We start from the raw sequence: 21,217 nt of genomic DNA, 5'->3' as shown, positions 1-21,217 counted from the left end.
AAGGGAACGCTATTTAGTATGAAGAAAAAAATCTCCTCTGTGGTCTGAAGCTGGATGGATGGAAGTAAAATGGATGCATTTAGATATAATGCATCTATTTTACCAGCTTCACTATCTTTGAAGTAGCATAGCTTATTATTATTTTTTTTTAATGTGCTGTTCCTTTGCGGTGGAAGTCCAACTTAAATCCATTGCTTTTAACTCTGTAATATTTTTTAATGGGTCACATTTAGGATTAGATCTGAAATTTGATCAAAAGTCAGGCGGCTGTGAGGAGAAATCCCTTCACAAAACGTGCTATTAAAGCTATTATATGTTTTAAAAAAATTGAGTTTGCTATTTTCTTCACTTCTTAGCAACCAACTAAATTATCATTAATTTCAAGAATGTAGAGGTAAAAGAATATTTTGCTTTAAAATATTTCTCACATTTTTTTTAAAGATTTACCATGAAAAAATTGGAAATTTATTTCACCCTGTTCATAAATATAAAATGAGCTTAGAAATAAGGGTGTTTTTTTTTATACTGACGACCTCTGTAGCTTGAGCTATCAGTCGCAAAGCCACGAAATTTTGTAAGGGGGCTATTGACAACTTGGGAAAAAGGAATCCACACACACACACACACACAAAAGAAAAAAGTTACAAAAGTTGCCGGTAGGGGAAAGTGGCGCTTTATTCTTTAAGACAGCTAAATTTTTACATAAAACACTTGGAAAAATTTGCAAAATTCCGATTATGTAGTAGTTGGCAGCGCCAGTATTTTGAGTTATAGAAAAGAAGCGGGGCATTGAAAATCATTTCAAGTTGATTTGTAAAAGGCGTCCCACTTTGTAAAAACGCGCATTACTCGAAGTCGAAACAGTTTACGTAAAGGACCTCTATCAATTAATGCAGTGAAAGCAATGATTAAAAAATTTGGGGGGGGGGAAACCCGGTTTTCTTGCAACTCGGCTCGGAAGAGGAAGGAAACCGGTATCGGAGGATACGATCACAGATGTTGCGACTGCAATCGTTGAAAGAAATCAAATGAGCACTGCTGGTAATAGTAGCATACGTGAACTTGCCCGACAACTGATTGTTAGTGCTTCAACAGTATGGAAAGTTTTAAGAAAAATTCTTCAATTTTATCCATATAAAATTAGCCTTTTGCAAGAATTAAAACCTACAGATTATGATCTTCGATTAACCTTTCCTTTGATATTTCTTGCCAGGATGGAAGTCGACGAGGCTTGGCCTCGGACAGTTCTCTGGAGTGATGTGGCCCATTATTTGAATGGAACTGTTAACACTCAGAATTCTAGAATTTGGGCATTTGAACAACCCCTTGCATTTCAAAAAATCCCACTCCATTCTCAGAAAGTAACTGTTTGGTGTTTTTTTACAGGAGATTTTATCATCGGACCATACTTTTTTGCGACTATTACCCTAGCAGGACCGCAGACCTGTTCCTTAAAGCTCAAAGATATCATGATATGTTGAGTAGTTTTGTTATTCCACAACTTCGACAAAGGCAATGCTTAGACAAAATTGTTTTTCTGCAGGATGGAGAAGCACCACATATTGGTACATCCGTACAGCAACTGCTGCGCCATCACTTTACAGAAGAAAGAGTCATTAGTCGCTGTTTTCGTGTTGCATGGCCACCTCGCTCCCCGGATCTAACCCCATGTGACTTTTTTCTGTGGGGTTATTTAAAATCGAAGGTTTATCTTGGTGGGGTTTCGAACTTATCAGTTTTAAAGGAAACCATAACACCGACTGTTATGAACATGTCTCCTGAAATGTTGCATTCAACTGTAGAGAGTACGGTGTACAGAATGCCATGCTTAGTCCAAGATAATGGAGGTCATATTGAAAATAGCCGATGTCTACCTCGAGAAAGCGATTCTACTGAATAAAAACAAACGAACAAAGAATAAAAAGGAAGTCGAATAGAATCTCCACTTTTAATTTATAACCATTTACAGAAGTTATTTTTCCGAATAAAGCACATTTGTGGAAAAATTAATTCTTTGTTATTCGTTTATCTTTTTACTGTAGCTTTTTAAAATTTTATAGTGCTATTAAACTTAAAATTTAGATCAAAAGCGCTACATTCCCCCTATCGGCAACTTTTCGAACTAAAATTTTCTTTTCGCGGATTCCTTTTTCCCATGTTGTCAATAGTCCCCGTACCAAATTTAGGGGCTTTGCGGCTGATAGTTCGAGCTACATAGGTCTCTCAATACCGTCAGTTAAAAAAAAAAAAACCTGTATAATGAACGATCTTATTGTATTTTTTGATTTTAATCAACATTTTAATTTTAAAACTGTTATATTTTTGACAATAATCTTGGTGTTTTCATTTATAGCTTATTTTCTCTCCGCTTATGTTAACCTTTCTAATTCATTCATCTAAAATTTATAATATTTGAATAGTTTTTTAAATAATTAAAATCTTATATTTGCATAGTTCTTTAGAAGCATGTTAATTCGTAGCAATAAAGCAAGCCCCTTCTCTATTATTATTCGTAAATTTTCAAAAGTGTATCTTTTATGTTTTTGTAATATTTCACTTGTCAGTTTTGTATTTTTTATTCTATTGAAAAATGTTATAATTGATTTTCGAAATTAAGTTAAGACAACAATGACAATATTTACCAAAAAGGCCAATGATTTTTAGCATGTTTTCGGATGAAAAATTTATTTCTAAAATGTTTTATTTTTAAGCAATTAACATTCTAAATTCCCAGCCTTCTCCGCCATTTCATTCATGCCACATTCACCCATCAGTGGAGCCACTCTGGGCTCCTTGACAGTTGACAAGCCAGAGTATAAATAAATGGGTTTCGTAACGTATCTCAGCTTGAGGACCAGTGCTTGTCATACATTTCATTTTTCTCTCCACTTGCGAATGAGGCTCTCAAGAGCCCGAGTTTCCTGAATCGCAACACTTTTTCTGATCCCTATCGTAAATTCACTTATCTTCTGTTGAAGTCAATAAAGCAGTATTGAAAATTAGGTTTTGAACTTTTATTGAATTCATTCTGTGTATATCAAGAATCCACTGACCGAAAGATCCCAGTATGTCACAAAAAATTGATTGAGGCACTTTCGCAGAAGGATGAACAAATATCCACACGTACAAAACCTTGGCATCACTGGGAAAAAGAAGCGAGTGTAAGTTAGAACATAGCACATCAAATGTTATTATACAAATTCATAAATGTTTGGTGATTTGATGATAAAAAAGCCGGCGAAAAATTTAATGTTAAAACTTGTAGCCTTCTGTAATCAATGTTTAATCAAACCTTACTTTTTTTTTTACCTTGTTTTAATAAATTACATAGTGTTTTAAAGTATTTCATTCTTTTCTTCTGCATTGACTGAAAAAAACTAAAGTTGCTTTAGTCATATGCACTCAAGGACTGACGCGTGTGGGAATAACATGAACGAAAAATCTGCATCTGGTCTGTATGGAATGATAGGCATAAACTGAAAATCGGGATCAGATATTTTAAATACCGCGTTATTGTTGAAGTCACATTAAACTCATGAGCCGAGTATATATGTGGTATTGATATTCTTTTTCAAAAATATGTAGTATAATTAAATTTTGTTTCTGATATTTGCTTTTTGTTTCCATAGCTAGCAAATTTCATATAGCCCAGTTTTTTAAAGAATTATTTTTCTTAATATTCAATATATTTTCCATAGCTCTCCAATTGTAGCTGAGGCCTCTCTTGATCGATTAGCCTGTGCATTAGGTGGAAAAACGGTGTTGCCTTTTGTGTTGAGCACTTTGCCTCAGATGTTGCAGTCTGGTAAGTGTAATTACTTATTTTTTTTTTTTTTGGATATATTATTTCAGTTACACTTCAAATGTAACAGCTGCATATAATTATACATTACTTAACAGTTTATACTATTAATGGATATAACATCTGATGTTTGAAGTTGTTTTGCAGTAGACTGACAAGTGTGAAAATTAAACAGATTTAGAGTGAAATAAATACTACAAAATGCCTTAAATATACGTTTCTTCTTGCAAAAAACTCAACTATTGATTAAAAATTCGTGTTTAATCAATAATTTGAATGTTGTTGAACATTTTGATTCAAGAAAACTAAATTGATGCTAAGATTTCATTTTTTTTTTAAATTCAGCTTGAAGGAATTTTTTTAGAGTTCAGAAACAGTGAAAGTATTTTCAGTTAATAATTTGATAACAATTAAATTGAGTGATACATTTTATCTCCTGCCTTGAACATTGATAGAAAATTTTGGGTCTAATCAATGATAATGAGTTCTGTAGTGCCATCCTCAAAGGGTATTGAATTTTGTCTTGAATGAGCCAGTGATATTTTTTTACTTGTCTTTACCATTTTCTTTCTTATTACATAAAATGCAATTTTTCCAATTTTAATTCAATTCTTTGCTTTGCTAATATTTTACTTGTATAGATATTTTTTTCTCTGGCACTTGTATGATTCTTCTTTTACATTATATATCTTCTTTGAATAATTGTATATTTAAAAATGATGCTGTCGGACTGAAATTCTTTAAAATTAACACAACACAATAAATTTATGGAAATGTTTTTACCTTTTAATTACTGTCTTTCATTTGAACATTAAAATAACCATAAATGAATGTTAAAGTGATTTGTATTAGAGGCACAGATTTGAGTGACTTTTATTATAATAATATAGACTTTTCAACAAAATACATTTTTATCTGTTTGCATGTTTAATATGCAGTTGCTGAAATATTCATATTTGCTTTTATGCCTTAAATTTCAATAGCATGCAGATCCTTCTTCAATAAAAGAGCCAATTTAAGATGCTCAAATGATAAGATTTTCTATGAATTTTGAGTTTTTAAATTAGAGAAGCCATGTAATGATAGTTTAAGTTATAATTACTGCAATGCTATATTCTAATTGTGTAATGATTGAATTCCCTTTAAGCTAACTGGAAAGATAGGTATGCTGGCTTGATGGCTATTTCTGCTATTGGAGAAGGTTGTCATAAGCAAATGTCAATAATGCTTCCTCAGATAGTAGATGGAGTATTGCCATTTCTTTCTGACCCAGTAAGTGTATCTATAATATTTTTATTTTATGATTCTATTTATTATTTCAAAGTCCAGCTCTAAATTGTGTCAATCAGTTGTATTTTCAGAATCTTTTAAAGATTGGTACTCATGGATGTATTGGGAAGTGCTATTTTAAGTACGATTTTAATTGTAGATCAGCCTTAATCTATGTGGAAATTATTTATTGCTTGGATTTTGTTTCTGAAGAATGGGAATTCATGTTAAAATGTACGGATTACTGACTGTTCATTTATTATCAGATTTTTGTAGTTGTAATTATTCTATCCTATTTTCTCATCATTGCATTGTCAATTCCACATTCTTCAAACAACTCTTCAATTTTACTTTGCTACTTAATATGAGCATGTTTATGCAATGATAGACAAGTAGTATGTAAAATAATAGAATCTTGTGTTTTTCTCTTTCTTAATGTCCATTTAAATATTATTTTCCCCTGAACTGGTTTCTTTCTTTTATCTAATGCTGTTGTATCATTTCATTTCCAGTCCATTAAATTCATTTTCCATTGGATAAATTTGTCATTTTAAAAGAAATATTACGAAATTGATTTCTTTATTTTTTCTTTTGGTCAGTATATTGTGAATTGTTTAAAAAAGGTTCAATACTTTTAAAATGCAAACTCCAATTTTAACATATTTTTGATTGCTCAAAGTTGAGAAGTCACTGTTTTGAGATGGATTAGTTTTAATATTGTTCTTAAGGGAAGATAGAAATAGAGGAATTGAATTCAAGAAAAGAATCGAAAGATGTGGAAATGCATAATAGTTAATTTTTAAAGGTAATTCAAATTAATCCGTTTTGTTACCAGAGCTGGCTGTGGGATATACAACTTTACCTTCCAAATTGGCTTAATATCAGTCATTTATATAGCTTCTGTTTTAAAGCAGGAACATATCTCGAATGTTCTGTAATATTGATTCTTTTTCAGTACGTTGTATTTTGGATCTATTCGCATGCAAATTGCAATATTTTATTAGAAAGATTTCAACATCTTTGATTTGTCAAAATAATACCTGGATCTGGAAGATTTTAAATAAATCCATATTATTCATTAGTAAGTTTTATAGCAGTAAACCAAACAGTATATAAGTAGTTGCCATTGAGTAATGTATTGATTTTCATTGTTAATTTATAAATTTGAGTAATTGTTATCTTTTCAGTCATCTATTTACACTTTCAGTTTTTCTAATACTTGTATACTAGAGTATTGGTTTAACTGAAAAAATTGTATAGTTAAACTCTGTGTCAGTGTGAGTGGTTAGAGCATAAAAAAAGACAAAGATTATTAGGTTAGAGGCTTAGTTTTTAGTTAGTAAATTAATACAGGGTGGTCCAAAAAAAACTTCCCCTATATATGAAACCCTAGCGGCCTATCCGCTCGACCAATCGAACCAAAATTTCAGACATGGTTGTTTGAAGGTATGCGCTGGAGATTGTGATGATTCTAAACAACGCAGAACTCACGGCTACGGTTACAATGAGAGAATTTTGTAATTTTCGAATGGCAACACCCACTTTTTCCTTGCTCAAATTGATCCGCGTATTGAAAAACCACAAATGCCGTTGGAACGCTTAGCGTGTGACGAAACTTGCCGCCGTAAAGCATATGCAAAGAAGAGCATTATAAAGGACCAATGACAACACAGAGAGGAAAGAAAAAAAAAGTTTTTATTGGAATGGAAAGTTATAATTATAGGTTTTCAACGTGTTCACCTTCGCAGGCGACAACGCATTGCATTCGGGAGATTGTGGACAACAATGCCGAACGTAACATGAAAGGAGGAATCTGCATAACTCCACGTGTTATAACATCTTGCAATTCTGACACATCTCGTGGACCAGGCGTATACACCTTAGATTTCAGACAACCCCAGAGTCAGAAATCCATAGGAGTGAGTCGGGGGATCGCGGTGGCCACGAAACTGCAAAGTTACTAGAGATGACACTATCACCAAAGTGTTGTTGCAGCACTGGTTGAACACATTGGGCGACGTGTGAAGGAGCCCCATCTTGCATCCATACAATGTCCCTAATGACATTTCGTTGCTGCAATTCAGGAATAACGGAATTCTGCAACTGTGTCAGAATTGCAAGATGCGATAACACGTAAAGTTATGCAGATTCTTCCTTTCATGTTACGTTCGGCATTGTTGCCCACAATCTCCCGAATGCAATGCGTTGTCGCCTGCGAAGATGAACATGTTGAAAACCTGTAATTATAACTTTCCATTCCAATAAAAACTTTTTTTTTCTCTTTCCTCTCTGTGTTGTCATTACTCCTTTATAATGCTCTTCTTTGCATATGCTTTACGGCGGCAATTTTCGTCACACGCTAATCGTTCCAACGCCATTTGTGGTTTTTCAATACGCTGATCAATTTGAGCAAGGAAAAAGTGGGTGTTGCCATTCGAAAATTTCATAATTCTCTCACTGTAGCCGTAACCGTGAGCTCTGCGTTGTTTAGAATCATCACAATCTCCAGCGCATACCTTCAAACAACCATGTCTGAAATTTTGGTTCGATTGGTTGAGCGGATAGGCCGCTAGGGTTTCATATATAGGGGAAGTTTTTTTTGGACCACCCTGTATTTTCACTAATTTTTTTCTTATAATGAATTTAAAAGTCAGTACTATTAAATTTAAAATAGTGTTAAAGTTACTTTAAATATTTTCAAATTATGAAAATTTAAATATAGTATTAAATGAGCTGGCATAATTAAAGTGATAGAATCATATGCACTTGTAAGGAAAAGTAGGGAAAATAGCATCCTTAAACAGTTTTACTCACATTTATTCACATTGAACAAAGTTTTTCTTTTGAATGTTTATATGCATGCATTATTATCAGAATTCTGAATTTAATACAAGAATAAGAAATGAAAGCAAGCCATTTTTCTTATTTTTTAGAGTTTCTGGGAAAAATAATAATTGTATATTTAAGTTTGTAATTGAAATTACTTTTGTGGATGTTTTTGTTCATATGTAACTTTATTATTATTATAATTTTTAATCATATAATTATTATATGATTAAAAAAAACACTTGACAGTTACTTAGAAGATACATACTTTAAAAGTGAATTTTGCTTTTTATCAAAATGTCAATCTTTTATTTATTTTTGAAGTGCAGTTCAAGGTATGATTACTCGATTTTGAGCTTCAGACTATAGGGGAAATAGAAAACTCAGTTTTGAGTGAGTGAGATATGACTTAAGAAACAAAAATAATAAATATTTGACTAGTAATTTCTGTATATTTCAGGTTTCTCGTGTTCGCTATGCTGCCTGCAATGCCCTGGGACAAATGTCTTCTGATTTTGCTTCTCTGTTTCAAAAAAAGTTTCATGACAAGGTATGAAAATATATTATCTGTATATGTCACTATAAAATATGTTTAATTACCCTAATGTCAATTTTTTTTTCCATGTTAGGTTATACCTGCATTGCTGCAACTCATGAGTGATTCTAGTAGTCCAAGAGTGCAAGCTCATGCTGGCGCAGCTCTTGTTAATTTCTTTGAAGACTGCCCCAAGAATATTCTTTCTCCGTACATGGTGAACATTGTAAATGCTCTAGAAATCGTGCTTAAAGCAACTTTGAATGATGTGAGTTAATAATTATTTATTTCCTTTTGAATTTTGGCATGCTTTAAAATAGAGACATTATAGATGTGCTCAAGAAAGTAATTTTGTTCCATATTATTTCATTTTTATATCTGTTTTTGATTTCTGATGTTACTTTATTAGACGAGACACGTTTTCACTGATTTTCGCATTTTCTAAATAGAATTGTATCATTCCCTGAAAAATATTCTCTTTATGTAATAATTCAACAAAATAATTCGAGCACTTTTTGTGTAAATTTATCCTTTTATTGTACAGTTAATTCTGCTCATTTTACTTTTTGTGTTTGTTTGGCTGATATTTCTGAAAATCAGTCTTTTGTTTTTGTTCCAAATCTGTGTCATGTCTGCGTAATGAATAATAATAATTTTAAAAAAATGTCTTAATCTAAAATTTACATATCTAAAATGCTTGCAATTTGAGGGTTTGATAGTTTCAGATCTATTTTGCCCGTAAAGACCTTTAGTGCAATCCAGGGAGAAACTTGCTTTTAAAATGCTGATGAAAATTATTTTATGAATTGAAGATTTGTATGAAGGAATGTCTGAAGAAATTGGCCTGTACTGTAGAAGGCTATGAATTTTTGCCGATAATCTTATATTAAATGTGCTGTATCAGTATTGTTTTTTATAAATATAATGGTTTAAAGATGCAGTTATTGCAAGTTTTTTTGAATGTGTAAAGAATGTTTTTGAAACTTATTGGCTCTACACATGCATTTTAAATGATTCTTTTCTGATTTAAGTTTTAAGACTAGTATATTGCTTTGAAAATGAGACTTTAAATTACATGAGATGCCTAATTCATTAATATTAGTATTGCAATGTTTTGATATTGTTGCATTTTGCTGGTGCATTAAATCAGTATTCATAACATTTTTTTTTCAGTTAGTTGAAAAGGGAACAAAATTGGTCCTTGAGCAGGTAGTTGTTACTTTGGCATCTTTAGCTGACAGCGCTCAGGAAAAATTCATTGATTATTATGAAAAGTAAGGATTTCATTTCCGTCATTTTTCTTTATTGTGTTATAATGATTTTTCACTCGCGTTATTTTGTTTTCAATTATTAATTATGGTATTTCTGACGAGATTGATTTCTATTTAAAATGTATATATGATGTACATAATTAATTTATTTTTATTACATATCCTGTGCAGTGGCAATGTTAATTTAGACATTAACATTGCTACAAAAAAAAAAAAAAAATCAAGAATTTGATGATTGTTTTAAAAGCTACTTTTTCTTGATATTACAATCCAACAGTTAAAAGTATTGGTACCCCATTTCCTGAGCACACTTCCATCTTTCCTGTCAGCTCTATATTTCTCGTCTAAAAATGAATATCAGATAGGATGTGTAGTAAACAGTTTGTAAAATTCATCGATTTTTACATGTAATAATTGATTCCTTATAAAGAAATTCAGATGAAAAATATTTTAGCTAATATCTTGCAAACCTTTTCTTCTTGCAGAGTTTAACCTATATTAACAGAAAATTAAAATATTCAATAAACTAGATGTTTCTGTCAAGCAACAAGAATTAAAACCAAAATTTATGATTTTCTAATGAAAAGAGGCAGGAAAAAAGATTCGAGAGTAACAAGGTGAATTTTGCTTCAGGATTTAAAAAAAATTGAGTTGCACTATTTGCAGCTCCAACACCTCTAAATTCAAATTGAGAAAAGCCCTGCATTTGGTTTTCAGTCAGATGTGCATGCAATGGGTTTGTATGAGGTTTTCAACCAATAGCTATGACCTGTGTTTCTTTTGCTTATTGATTTAATTAGTGTCCGATTTTCTCTTTTTGCTTTTATTTCATTTTTGTTGATTATCAAACTCTCAGACTGGAAAAGTAAAGAAATTCGTTAAAAATATGAAAATGTAACTTTAAAAATATCAGGATATGCTGCTCCTTAATAGATAAGCCGCCACTGATTCTAAATGTAAGAATAAATCTAAAATTATGCAAAAATGTGAAAAATCTGCTATAAGAAGAGTCAAGTAGTATGATTACTTATTTGCAGGATTTCCTTTAAAGCTGTCTAAATTTCATATTCATGTTAAATTAGTAATAACGCTCTCTTTCATAAATTTAAATCTTAAAATTTTCTGTATATATATTTCTTTAGGTATATTTAATGGGCCTTTGTTGTATCCAAATCTCCAAGAAAAGTGTGCTGTAAAATTTATTGAAAAGAGTTTTTCAGTTGAAATTTATGAAATTAATACATCTTCTATTTTATTAATTATAATGAGCAATAATCTGCCAAGTTTTGATTGTGTTTTTGTAAATTGTGAATTTCATTTTGCTTCTAACACGATTTATTTAGGTTTATGCCCTTTCTGAAACACATTATTCAAAATGCAAATGAGCCAGTCTTACGTTTGTTGAGAGGAAAGACTATTGAATGTGTCAGCTTAATTGGTCTTGCTGTAGGAAAGGAGAAGGTATTTTATTAATTTTCTTTTATTTATAATTTTATTAATATTTTAACAATTTCTTTGTAAAAGTTATATAATTTCCGAATAAATTTCTTATTTTTTGTCCTATTTTGGCTGATTTAAATTGATTTTTCGAATGCCAGTTTATGTTTAAATTTGACTATCATTTCAAAGATTTATCAGTTTAGTACCAATTTTTATTAACATTCATATATTGCACAATTTTTTTTGTGAGAAAGATACCTATAAAATTAATAATCTTTGAGAATTAAAAAAAAAATTTAGGCAGTCTAAATAAAAATCACAAGTGTTCTATGGTTTAAAAATAATATAATACTAGTACAATTAATTATTCAATCTCAGTAGATTATTTTTGAGTAAAAACTAATATTAGAGTAGGTCATTTTACAATTGAATGTGTTTTACCTATAATTTTTGTCAGTTTGTACTATGATTGTTTCAGAAAAATAGTAAAATAATTTAAATGATGGAATGTTTTCTTAATATATATATATATATATATATATATATATATATATATATATATATATATATATATATATATATATATAATATATAATTCAAATGCTTGAGGGAAAACAAAAACTCCTAGAAATGGAGGAAGGGGGGGGGGGAACAGTTTTTATTAACCTGTTCAGCTTCTTAGATAAAGTTATATGTAATTAAGAAACTGGTCTCTTTATTACACACTTGATTATAGTCACGAAGGGAGTGGGCTTTTCAGAAATCTGTTTGTATTCATATGCTACACAACTGTCAAGTTGTAAAATTTCATGGGTGTTTCATTAAAAAATTGGGAATACTTTTATATTAATTATTGCTTCTTTGGAAAAGTCCTGTTTAGTATACTTCAAGTATCAGTATTTCCAGAAAATTTTCTTTTAGAGATAATGCAGTAGAACAGTAAAAATAAGTTTATTGAAATATGCTTTTATGTGTGTGTTTTGGCCCATGATAGCTCATATTTTTTAAACTCAACCACTTATATAAATTGAACACAAAATCCTAGACTGTATTACCATTGCTTTTTAACACTTTTGGGAGCACACTAAAGGGTTACATCATACGGGCACTTGATGGCGCTACAAAAATTAGTAAGCGGAATTTTATACTGACTTATTGGCGCCAACAGTGAGCACTATTAGGTGGAAGGTAATTTATGTCAAATCAATGAAACCATAATATTTTTAACCCTGCTGTTCGGTCAATATGACCCGAACACAAAATACTAACTGCGGAAGCCCCTGTGAAGCAGGTTTTCAGTAAAATAGTTTTTTTAAAGATGTATAAAGTTTCTTTTAATATAGTAAACATGATATAGTTAATATATATATAATTATAAATGTTTAATTGCATGTAAAATATTTAATAACATAAGCATGCATATTTACCTTTAAATAAATTGTAAAATAATTTCAATCTTACCTCATTTTTATTAGCACTCTGGACAATAATGATACATGAAACTTACATATGTATTTTTTACAATTCTTGCACAACACATTTGTTTTATTGTCGTTGCTTGATGGGCAGAACTTGCATCTTGCACGTTTATTATTCACCTGTAAATTAACAGCAGGCCTTGGTGATGTATCACTTTGCCTTTTACCCTGTATCTTTTTTACTATATTGCAGGACTCTTCAGTTCTAGGGAGATGTTGTCTTGTCTGAATATATGGGTCAACCAAAGACTTGCCTAAGTTCTTCTAAAAACAACCTTCTTTTTGTCAATTTGTTTTCATTCCGTTTCTTATCTATAGATGTCCACAGAATAAATGCGTTGTAAGCAGAGCTATCCAGCATATTATAAAATATAATTAGCGGCCGTCGATTTGTTTTTCATTTACAAGTATATGTATTTATCAGCTGATCAAGAGTATCTATAGCTCCTTTAGTGGCATTGTAATCTAATATGATTTTTGGCTTTTTGTCTAGTCTCTCACTAATCAATTTATCATGATGCATTGTGCTCATAAGAATAACATTCTTATTCTTTTTTGGAATGTAGTTCATAACAGTTGTATCATCTGTGAAGTAAAAGCTTGAACTGTGTACCTCATTATTTGTCATTTGATCAGGTAACTCAGGTTTATTTTTTCTTATAGTTCCAAGCATAGTAGTGTTACTTCTAAGAAGAAGTTGTCCCAACATATATGAAGTAAAAAAATTGTCGCATGTTACATTGTGTCCTCGAAGTTCATATGTGAGATCACTCACAACTCGCATGCCTTGATTTTTTCCGGTTTTGATCCTGGTTCTTTTCCAGTATAAATCTGTGCCGTTAGAACATATGAAGTTTTACTATCACATAGAGTGCATATTTTGATGCCATATTTCGATGGTTTACTTGGCATATACTACTTGAATGGACATCGATCACGAAAAGCAACTAATTGTTCGTCTACTGTGACATTATCCCATGGATTATATAGTTTAGAAAGAATTTCAAGCCATTTTCCCCAAATGTCCCGAATAGGAGCAAGTTTATCTGTACGCCTTCTTTCTTGACGAGTGTTGACTAAAAACTGTTTTTAGAAGTTATTCTTTTCGTTTCCCGCTTAATTAATAATGTATTGTGCATTTTTTAAGCAGAATTAAAAGAAAATTGGAAGCGGGTCATATTGAACCGAACGTTATATTGATACAATTTTTAAAAACATCCAGAAAATATTTAAATAGAAGAAAATCCTTTTCGGAGGAATAATATAGCACCATTACATACAAAGTCATAAAGTATCATTTAAATATTTACATAATGTCTTTTGTGAGCCGTTAAAAATCATTTCGGGTCAAATAGACCCGAACAGAATAGCAGGGTTAATGTGTGTAAAGGATTTTCTCTTTGATATTCATTATTGCTTAAGTTTCTAGCATTGTTCCCAATACTTTTAGCTATTAAAATTTTTGCTTTTATGAACTAAATTTTGATAAATTTTTCTCAGAGCTTATTGTTTATCATTAGTTTCTTTTTGAATCTTTAATGTGTTCTATATTATTTTCTAATTTGATTATTTGTTTCTTTATTGAACGCTAAATTATATAAAATTCAGAAACGAGCACATTAAAAAGCAAGTGAGAAAATAACTTAAAAAATTCCATCTTTATGTATGTGAAAAAAGATAAATTAAGTGAAAAGCATTTAAAATTACTGTGTTTTTATTCCCCTGACTACCATATGCACACATAAAAAATAGAATAAATATTATCTGTTTAGATGCAATCACTTTGCCAAATAATTCGGATTTGTTTGAATTTTATCTAAACATGTAGTATGATTATTTTTCTAATGATTTTAGCTTGTTTTATAGTTTTTGTCAGATGCCAGTGAAGTGATGGATTTATTGTTGAAAACACAGACTGCTGGTGCTCCAATTTCTGAGGATGATCCACAGGTTTGTAGATTTCCATCAGTCCCAAGTTGTGTAATTGTTGATTGTAAATATTAAAATATTATCATTAGTTTTGAAGTAATTTCAAAGTGCAAGTTTCGAAATGCTGTTGCTAAATTGTGTATTTTTTGTTGTATTCAGTTAAATAGTGATTGACCGCAATAAGATTTTTTTTTCACCTTTATTGCTTTACTTGAATTGGATTTAACTTCAGCTCTATAAACAATAATTTTTGTTTAAAGGTAAAATCTATTTTTTTATCGCTTTAACTGAAGAATAGTGAATAATTATCATATATGATTTGAAGCACTTTTTTCACAATATCTAAGGAATTTTCTATACAAATTGGTTTTTACTAAATTTATGTAAATAACTTGAAAGGGAAAAGTGGTCATAAAAGTGTTCTGCCTTCCTTTCTTTGGTTACATATAAATTGTATGTACAGTGAAACCTATCATTGTGGCCACTCTTCCGTTCCGAGAATATTGGTCGCTCAGAGAGTGTAGCTGCTTTGAAGGGTTTTTATTACAGTTGCATGATAATTGATATAATACATAATGTAAAGAGGTCGGATACATCTATACTCTGTTTCACCCTAACTTGGCAGTATTGTAAAAGTTAGAAAATGTGACGCTCCGCGTTGGGAAAGAGTTTCCCATCAATTCCGACTTTAAAATAGTTAAAATGCGCGGAAATTTATCAAATAATGTCATAAATTACAGAAATCCTTTTTTAATCAGTATGTATTTAAGTATGTATTATTCTCAAGTTAGAAGTGCTTATCTGTTAAGTATTTTGTAAATAAAGCGAACGAATAAAACTAAAAGATTGACATAATGAACTCCACTTTGGCTAGAACCGGTCTTCAAGGTCAAATAATTGGCGCGCTTTTCTTTTACTTCTTCGCCAACTCAGCTTCATTCAGGTCGCAACCGTTATTATCTTTCGCACTTTTTTACCAGCTGATATTTTTGATACTATTAATGACATTAGTAGTTATTAGTTTTGATTGTTGAATATTTATTCGATTCGTCATTTTTATTCACTTCTAAAATATCTGAAAAATAGAAAGTGTTATCACCGACTACGCTGTGCACACCTTCAAGACGAGTGAAACAACAAAAAGTGCAGCATACAGAAACATATTAAATATTTATTCTCGACTCCGAGAAAACCCTCAAGATTCTATCAATCAAATCGTCGATAAAGTGTCGCACCTTACAGATGTTTCGCAATGAACAGTTTTCCTTTTGAAAAAAGAAATAAAGGCATCCAGTCTTTTAAGTACCCCTGGAAAGAAGCGACCTGGCTCAGTAGGTAAACATTCAGGTCTTGTAAAATAGGATGATTTTACATTATCCTATATTTGACGAAAAATCCATGCATTTTTTCGTAGAAATGAAATCCCAACATTAGATAAAGTTTTAAAAGATGTTTAAAGTTTTAAGAGTTTTCAAAGATTTAGGATTTTCTTTTGAGAAACGATGAAACGAAATGAAATAACATTAATGATTCAATAATATTGAAAAAATAATGAAAATAAGGAAACAATTAATTCTCCGAAAAAGTGATAATATAACAAAGTAAATAAATATTTACTATTTGGCGAAAAATTTGCGAGATAAAGTTTCGCCAGCGATTTGCATTTCTAGTAACTTTGTACTTTAAAGTAACCCAGTTCCCCTGACAACGACTGCGATTCGGCTTGCCTAGAATATACACTACTGCCAAGTTAGGGTGAAACAGAGTATAATATGAAGTTTGAGACTTATCTGAAGAGAAAGTAGTATTTTGTTTATTGTTTACATTTTATTGAAAAACGATAAGTTTTTATACTTCTCAGAAACAACCATTTTTTCAAGTTCTTTCGTTTGAAAATTTAAATCTAATCGATTTGTTTGTAATTGTCTCGGTTTTTTCGATAACTTCATTTATTTTCTTCAAAGTCGCTTGACTTGAAATTTTAACTGGCTTACGATTACAAACCGTATTAGAAAATTCGTCAGCAAAGATGGAATCAACGCCTGAAAGGCACAAAAATTTATTTGTAAAAAAAATTTCAACACACAATATACTTTCTAGTTAATTTTAACCAATCTTAAATTACTTTTAGATTTGATTATAAAAACGCTTAACTTTGATAGATTCGTCAACCAAAAGGCGTTCCTAACTTATATCAAAGTACTCCACCGCTGCTTCGTGTTTGAAGGATTCGAACTCTATTTCGGCAAGTTTCGAAACATCTGCCAACTGTCCTTGTATTGAAGATTCGTTGAATAAATTTGTCTCGCGATTTCTCTGCTACTGATTCCACAGCTAACGAAACATTTAGTGTTCACTTCTTGACTTATTTTTTTCCCTCAGGAGGTTTTAATATTGTCAGAAGTATCTCCGGCATAAATTTTCTTTGAAAGTTCTCTAGCACTTTTGCATTCATCTATATGTGCATGTGCAATGACATGTCGCAGAGCGTATTGTTCATAATCATATTCCATCTTGAAACATTTTGTAACACCTGAAGTTTTGATGTTATATTTGGCGGTAGAAATAATTGAAAATTTGTGAACTTGAGCTCCATCAACATGACACGCCACATTGTCCCAACGCAAGGAGAACATTCCTGGCTTGATTGGTCTTTGTTGAAGTTCACCTGTCTTTCTTTAAAAATGGATGTCATCCACGCTGTTTTGAACACGTACCACGACACACCAAGGCGGTTTTTTCCTTTAAAACACGCGAGTCTTTGACATCTCCAAACTACCAAGAGCTTCTCTTTCTCTCCAGCTGCGCTCACACGAAAACTAATGGTATGCTGCTGCTTTGGAATTTTTCCACCTCTGGCTTCGGATTTTTGAATCAATACTTTCATTGGGCGTAGTGCGAAAAAAAAGAGTGCTATTTCGTCCTTATTGAATAAGTTCGTGTCAATATATTCAACCAAAAGCAGTGGAAGATACTCTTGCCGACCTTCACATAAATTGAGGTAGACATCGCCCGCTTCGCCACACAGTGATTGAGAAGTGATGTTATTCCGTGCAAAAATCTGTCCAGCCACTCATTGCTGGTAGAGAAGTTTTCAATTCTCATCTTTTGCCTTGTGTTGAATCATAGGTCCATAGAGAGGAATTTTTTGGGGGCGAACAGTTTTAAATCATTCCAAAACAGCTTCATTTATGTCGATATATTTTTGTAGCCACGACGTTTGAAGTCTTCGTATTCTTTTAAAACCAAATTCCTTCCTTTAATGTCTTTGTTGACTTGCGTTCTTCCACAATTAAGTAATTGAACTAACTTTCTCGACGATTTGCTGTTCACATATTGTTGCAGAATTTAAATGCGCTGCTCGCGATTAAGAAAAACGCGCTTTGACATCGTTGCAATTCAGATCAATGACCAATTAAAGCCGCATTCCGCCGACCAAAACCGCATTCCGACGACCTTGTGGTCGTACGGATTTGGTCATTCTGCCAAATGACCCATTTTTGGATCACCCCCGCCTGTGGACGTCGATCCGGAGCTTTCCGCAAATTGCTGGTAAAAAGAGCAGACATCAATGAACCCAGGAAAACCAAAAGAGGGGGAAAAAGGCAAAATGTTTGGTCTGATGGCGCGCACAGGTCTTCGGAACATGGTTGTTCGGATGAAATAACGAAAGATAAGAAGCGTGAATGACGATTTTGTTCCAAAATTATCGGTATTCATTTATAGCCAGTAGGAAACAAGAAGTACAAACGACCTTTCTTAACCTGACTGTGAACTTTTCCACTCATTGTTAGAAACAGGAAGTGATTACATTTTGTTGGAAAATGGGATGGGCGAACCTACGAAGCTACTATTTAGAGGGGGGGGGGGCGTTGTTAAGGGTTATTTTAACATTAGGACTGTGGGCTGAAAAATCCGTGCCAGAGAAAATTGGCTGTTAAGAAGAGTGGCCGTTCGAAGAGGTTTCATTGCATTGAGAGAAAAAAATCTGAAATTGGAAAGAAATGCTTCTGTCAAAGAAAATAATGATTGTAATTTCTGATTTAATCTTTTGAAGCGAGAGCAGTTTATTGAATTATTTTCTGTTTAGTTTAAATTATTATTATTTTGTCTTTCTAGTTGTCTTATATGATAGCTGCTTGGGCACGTATCTGCAAAATTTTAGGAAAAGCTTTTAAACCTTATTTACCGTATGTAATGGAGCCTGTTTTAAAAGCTGCTTCAATAAAACCGGAGATTGCTGTTTTAGATTGTAAGTGAAATTCTAGTCTTGTTTCAAAGAGTTGTAGCAATTATTGTTGCTTATTTTTCAACAAAAATCATATTATTCATTTTGAAATCAATGCAAACTTTTGGGTTTTTATTTTGCTTATTACATTTTTTTTTCTCAGTATTGTATTTCTATTGTGAAAAAGAAATGTTTAGGATGCCTTGTATTAAAATATGATTTTTAATGTTATGTCATTATTGTATACTATGGATTATAGCACAAGTTTTCTGAGAGGATGTTTAAAAAAATTAGATTAACTTAAATTCATTGAATTGCATTCATCTGTGTATAACAGATGAACTGCAAATTTAAAAGCAAGGCCAAGTTTTATGTGTCCCTACATTTTGCTCCCTTAAACATTAAAAAAATATTTGATATTACATGCTAATATTGGAAATTTTTTTCCCATTCCTGTGAAAACCAGTTTTATTGTGATATAGCTTATAACTCCAGCTTTGCTTTTTGAATTAGAAATTTTAAGTCAATAATTTATGACTGGAAATTCTGTTACATTCTATATCTTTGGTTTGTGTTGATATTTATTGCAAGATTTTTATTTACTTAAGAAATACAAAATTCATTTTAGATGAAAATAATTTTATTTTGATGACATTATTTGATTGACTGAAATGTTTTTCTATCTAAATTGGCACTTTCAGATTTGGCATTTTTGTCATAGTACTTTCCTAATTGTTTTTTAAATTTAATTTCTTTTCAGTCAGCAATATTGTATTCCAATTCTCTTTTTCATAATTTGTATTTAGGAATTAGTTGCTGTTTTAATAATTTACTGTTTAAATTTACATAGTAATTTAAAGTTAGATTTGAATGATTTTTTCTTAGTTTTAAATGTGAATGGGAGAGTCAGAATAATTTATTTTGATTTTTCTTTTTCAAATGGAATCCTTATTGTTTAGCTCATAAATTTTATAACATTTACAAATTTTGAGGAACTATTGCTGTTTATAATTTCAGTACTGTATCATTTTCATGCATATCTTCATCAGTGCAATATTTCTTGCTCTTTAAATATGTTCATAAGCAATTCATGGAATATTATAACTTTTTTTTTTGTGCTTTATGCTGAGATTTCTAATGGTTGTTTTAAAGTTGGGTATTTAGCTTTGAATAGATTAAAAACTCTAAATGTCTAAATGCTGGTTTGTAAGGTTTATAAGATGCTTAAATCTAATAGTTTTTTATTGTGAAAAAGTATTTGAAACGTATGGAATGAATGAATGCATTCTTAGCAAAGGAAAAAATATCCAGATTTCAATAGTATAATATAAAAGTGGGTTTACACTCAGCCTGTTATAATATTCCAGTAAGTCACGCATGCACAGAAGGAAGATTGTGCATGTGCGGAGAGAACGAACAATAGTAAGTTTTTGTCGCACTGGAACAAGTACTTGCTGCTGTACAGTTGCTATGGATGTGAGGTTTTACCAGTTGGTTTGTAGCTAGCTGAGTGTAAACCCATGTTAACTTCAAATGAAAAATAATATTTTGATGCCAGTGGCAAGTTTTAAATTTTTATTTTGTTGAATTGTATCATTGATTACTTTTGCAGAAAAAAAAAATTGCAACTTTTTAATGTGTTTTGTATTAAAATATGACATGCTGGTTACCATTGAGAATGTCAGTATTCATGATCATATTCGATTTTTGGATAATTTTGTTATTTTGGATATTTTTGTTTGGATACTTTTGTTTATCTTGTATCTTACCTTTTGAGACTATTTTAATCTTTTTCAAGCCCAATTTAACATATTTGTGCAGTGTACTATGAAGGTTTTTTTAAATCCGTCTTGATAGTATTTAAATGTGTACAAACTCCTTTCTTCATGCAAAACACTGAAACATATCATTTCATGAATGATATTATTTGTTTCTTATACTATTTTGTTAACAGATTCAATTATATTCTTCAGGATTGATTTTTTAAATGTTTTAGAAATATGGCATACAAAAATTTTTAGAAGAATTTAATAAATATTTGCTTTTTTTCTTTTTATGATGAATAATTTGGCTATGCAGTCAGTCAATGGTTATTATAACATTTTTTTCTGTGCAAGGGGTTAATTCGTAAATGTTTATATTTTATAATAATCCAAGTAATGATCTAGTAAAGATAGCTGCTTGGAGCATAATGTATTTTTACCCTCCATCAAATTTTATTTCTGTGGTGATAGTTTATTTTTTGGAAGTAACTCTCTTTGAACACTGGTGTTCAGGGCAGCAATACTACATTGCTGTCCTATGTCAGCACTTTTGATCTTAAGTATGAGACCAGATCAATTTATTTTATTACTCAGCATGTGTCCCATTATATAAATATTATTCATTGAGTTCTTTTGCTAAATTACTAGTTCATCTTCAAAATATCGTTCTTATTAA

General features: G+C 31.1%; 1 protein-coding gene across 1 annotated transcript in view; it reads left to right on the top strand.

Moving 5' to 3' along the window:
• LOC129959529 (importin-5-like) overlaps positions 1 to 21,217 on the top strand; it is a 79,617-nt gene that overhangs the window by 39,151 nt on the left and 19,249 nt on the right. Inside the window, exons 10-17 of the mRNA XM_056072403.1 lie at positions 3,699 to 3,805; positions 4,950 to 5,074; positions 8,358 to 8,447; positions 8,527 to 8,700; positions 9,606 to 9,706; positions 11,047 to 11,164; positions 14,488 to 14,571; positions 18,670 to 18,802. Of these exons, the coding sequence (XP_055928378.1) occupies positions 3,699 to 3,805; positions 4,950 to 5,074; positions 8,358 to 8,447; positions 8,527 to 8,700; positions 9,606 to 9,706; positions 11,047 to 11,164; positions 14,488 to 14,571; positions 18,670 to 18,802 (932 nt within the window). The remainder of the gene's footprint in view (positions 1 to 3,698; positions 3,806 to 4,949; positions 5,075 to 8,357; positions 8,448 to 8,526; positions 8,701 to 9,605; positions 9,707 to 11,046; positions 11,165 to 14,487; positions 14,572 to 18,669; positions 18,803 to 21,217) is intronic.

Source organism: Argiope bruennichi, chromosome X1 (assembly GCF_947563725.1).
Source record: "Argiope bruennichi chromosome X1, qqArgBrue1.1, whole genome shotgun sequence".
NCBI classification, from domain to species: domain Eukaryota; kingdom Metazoa; phylum Arthropoda; class Arachnida; order Araneae; family Araneidae; genus Argiope; species Argiope bruennichi.
Note: the sequence above shows the minus strand (reverse complement) of the source record. Positions and strands in the feature narration are given on the sequence as shown.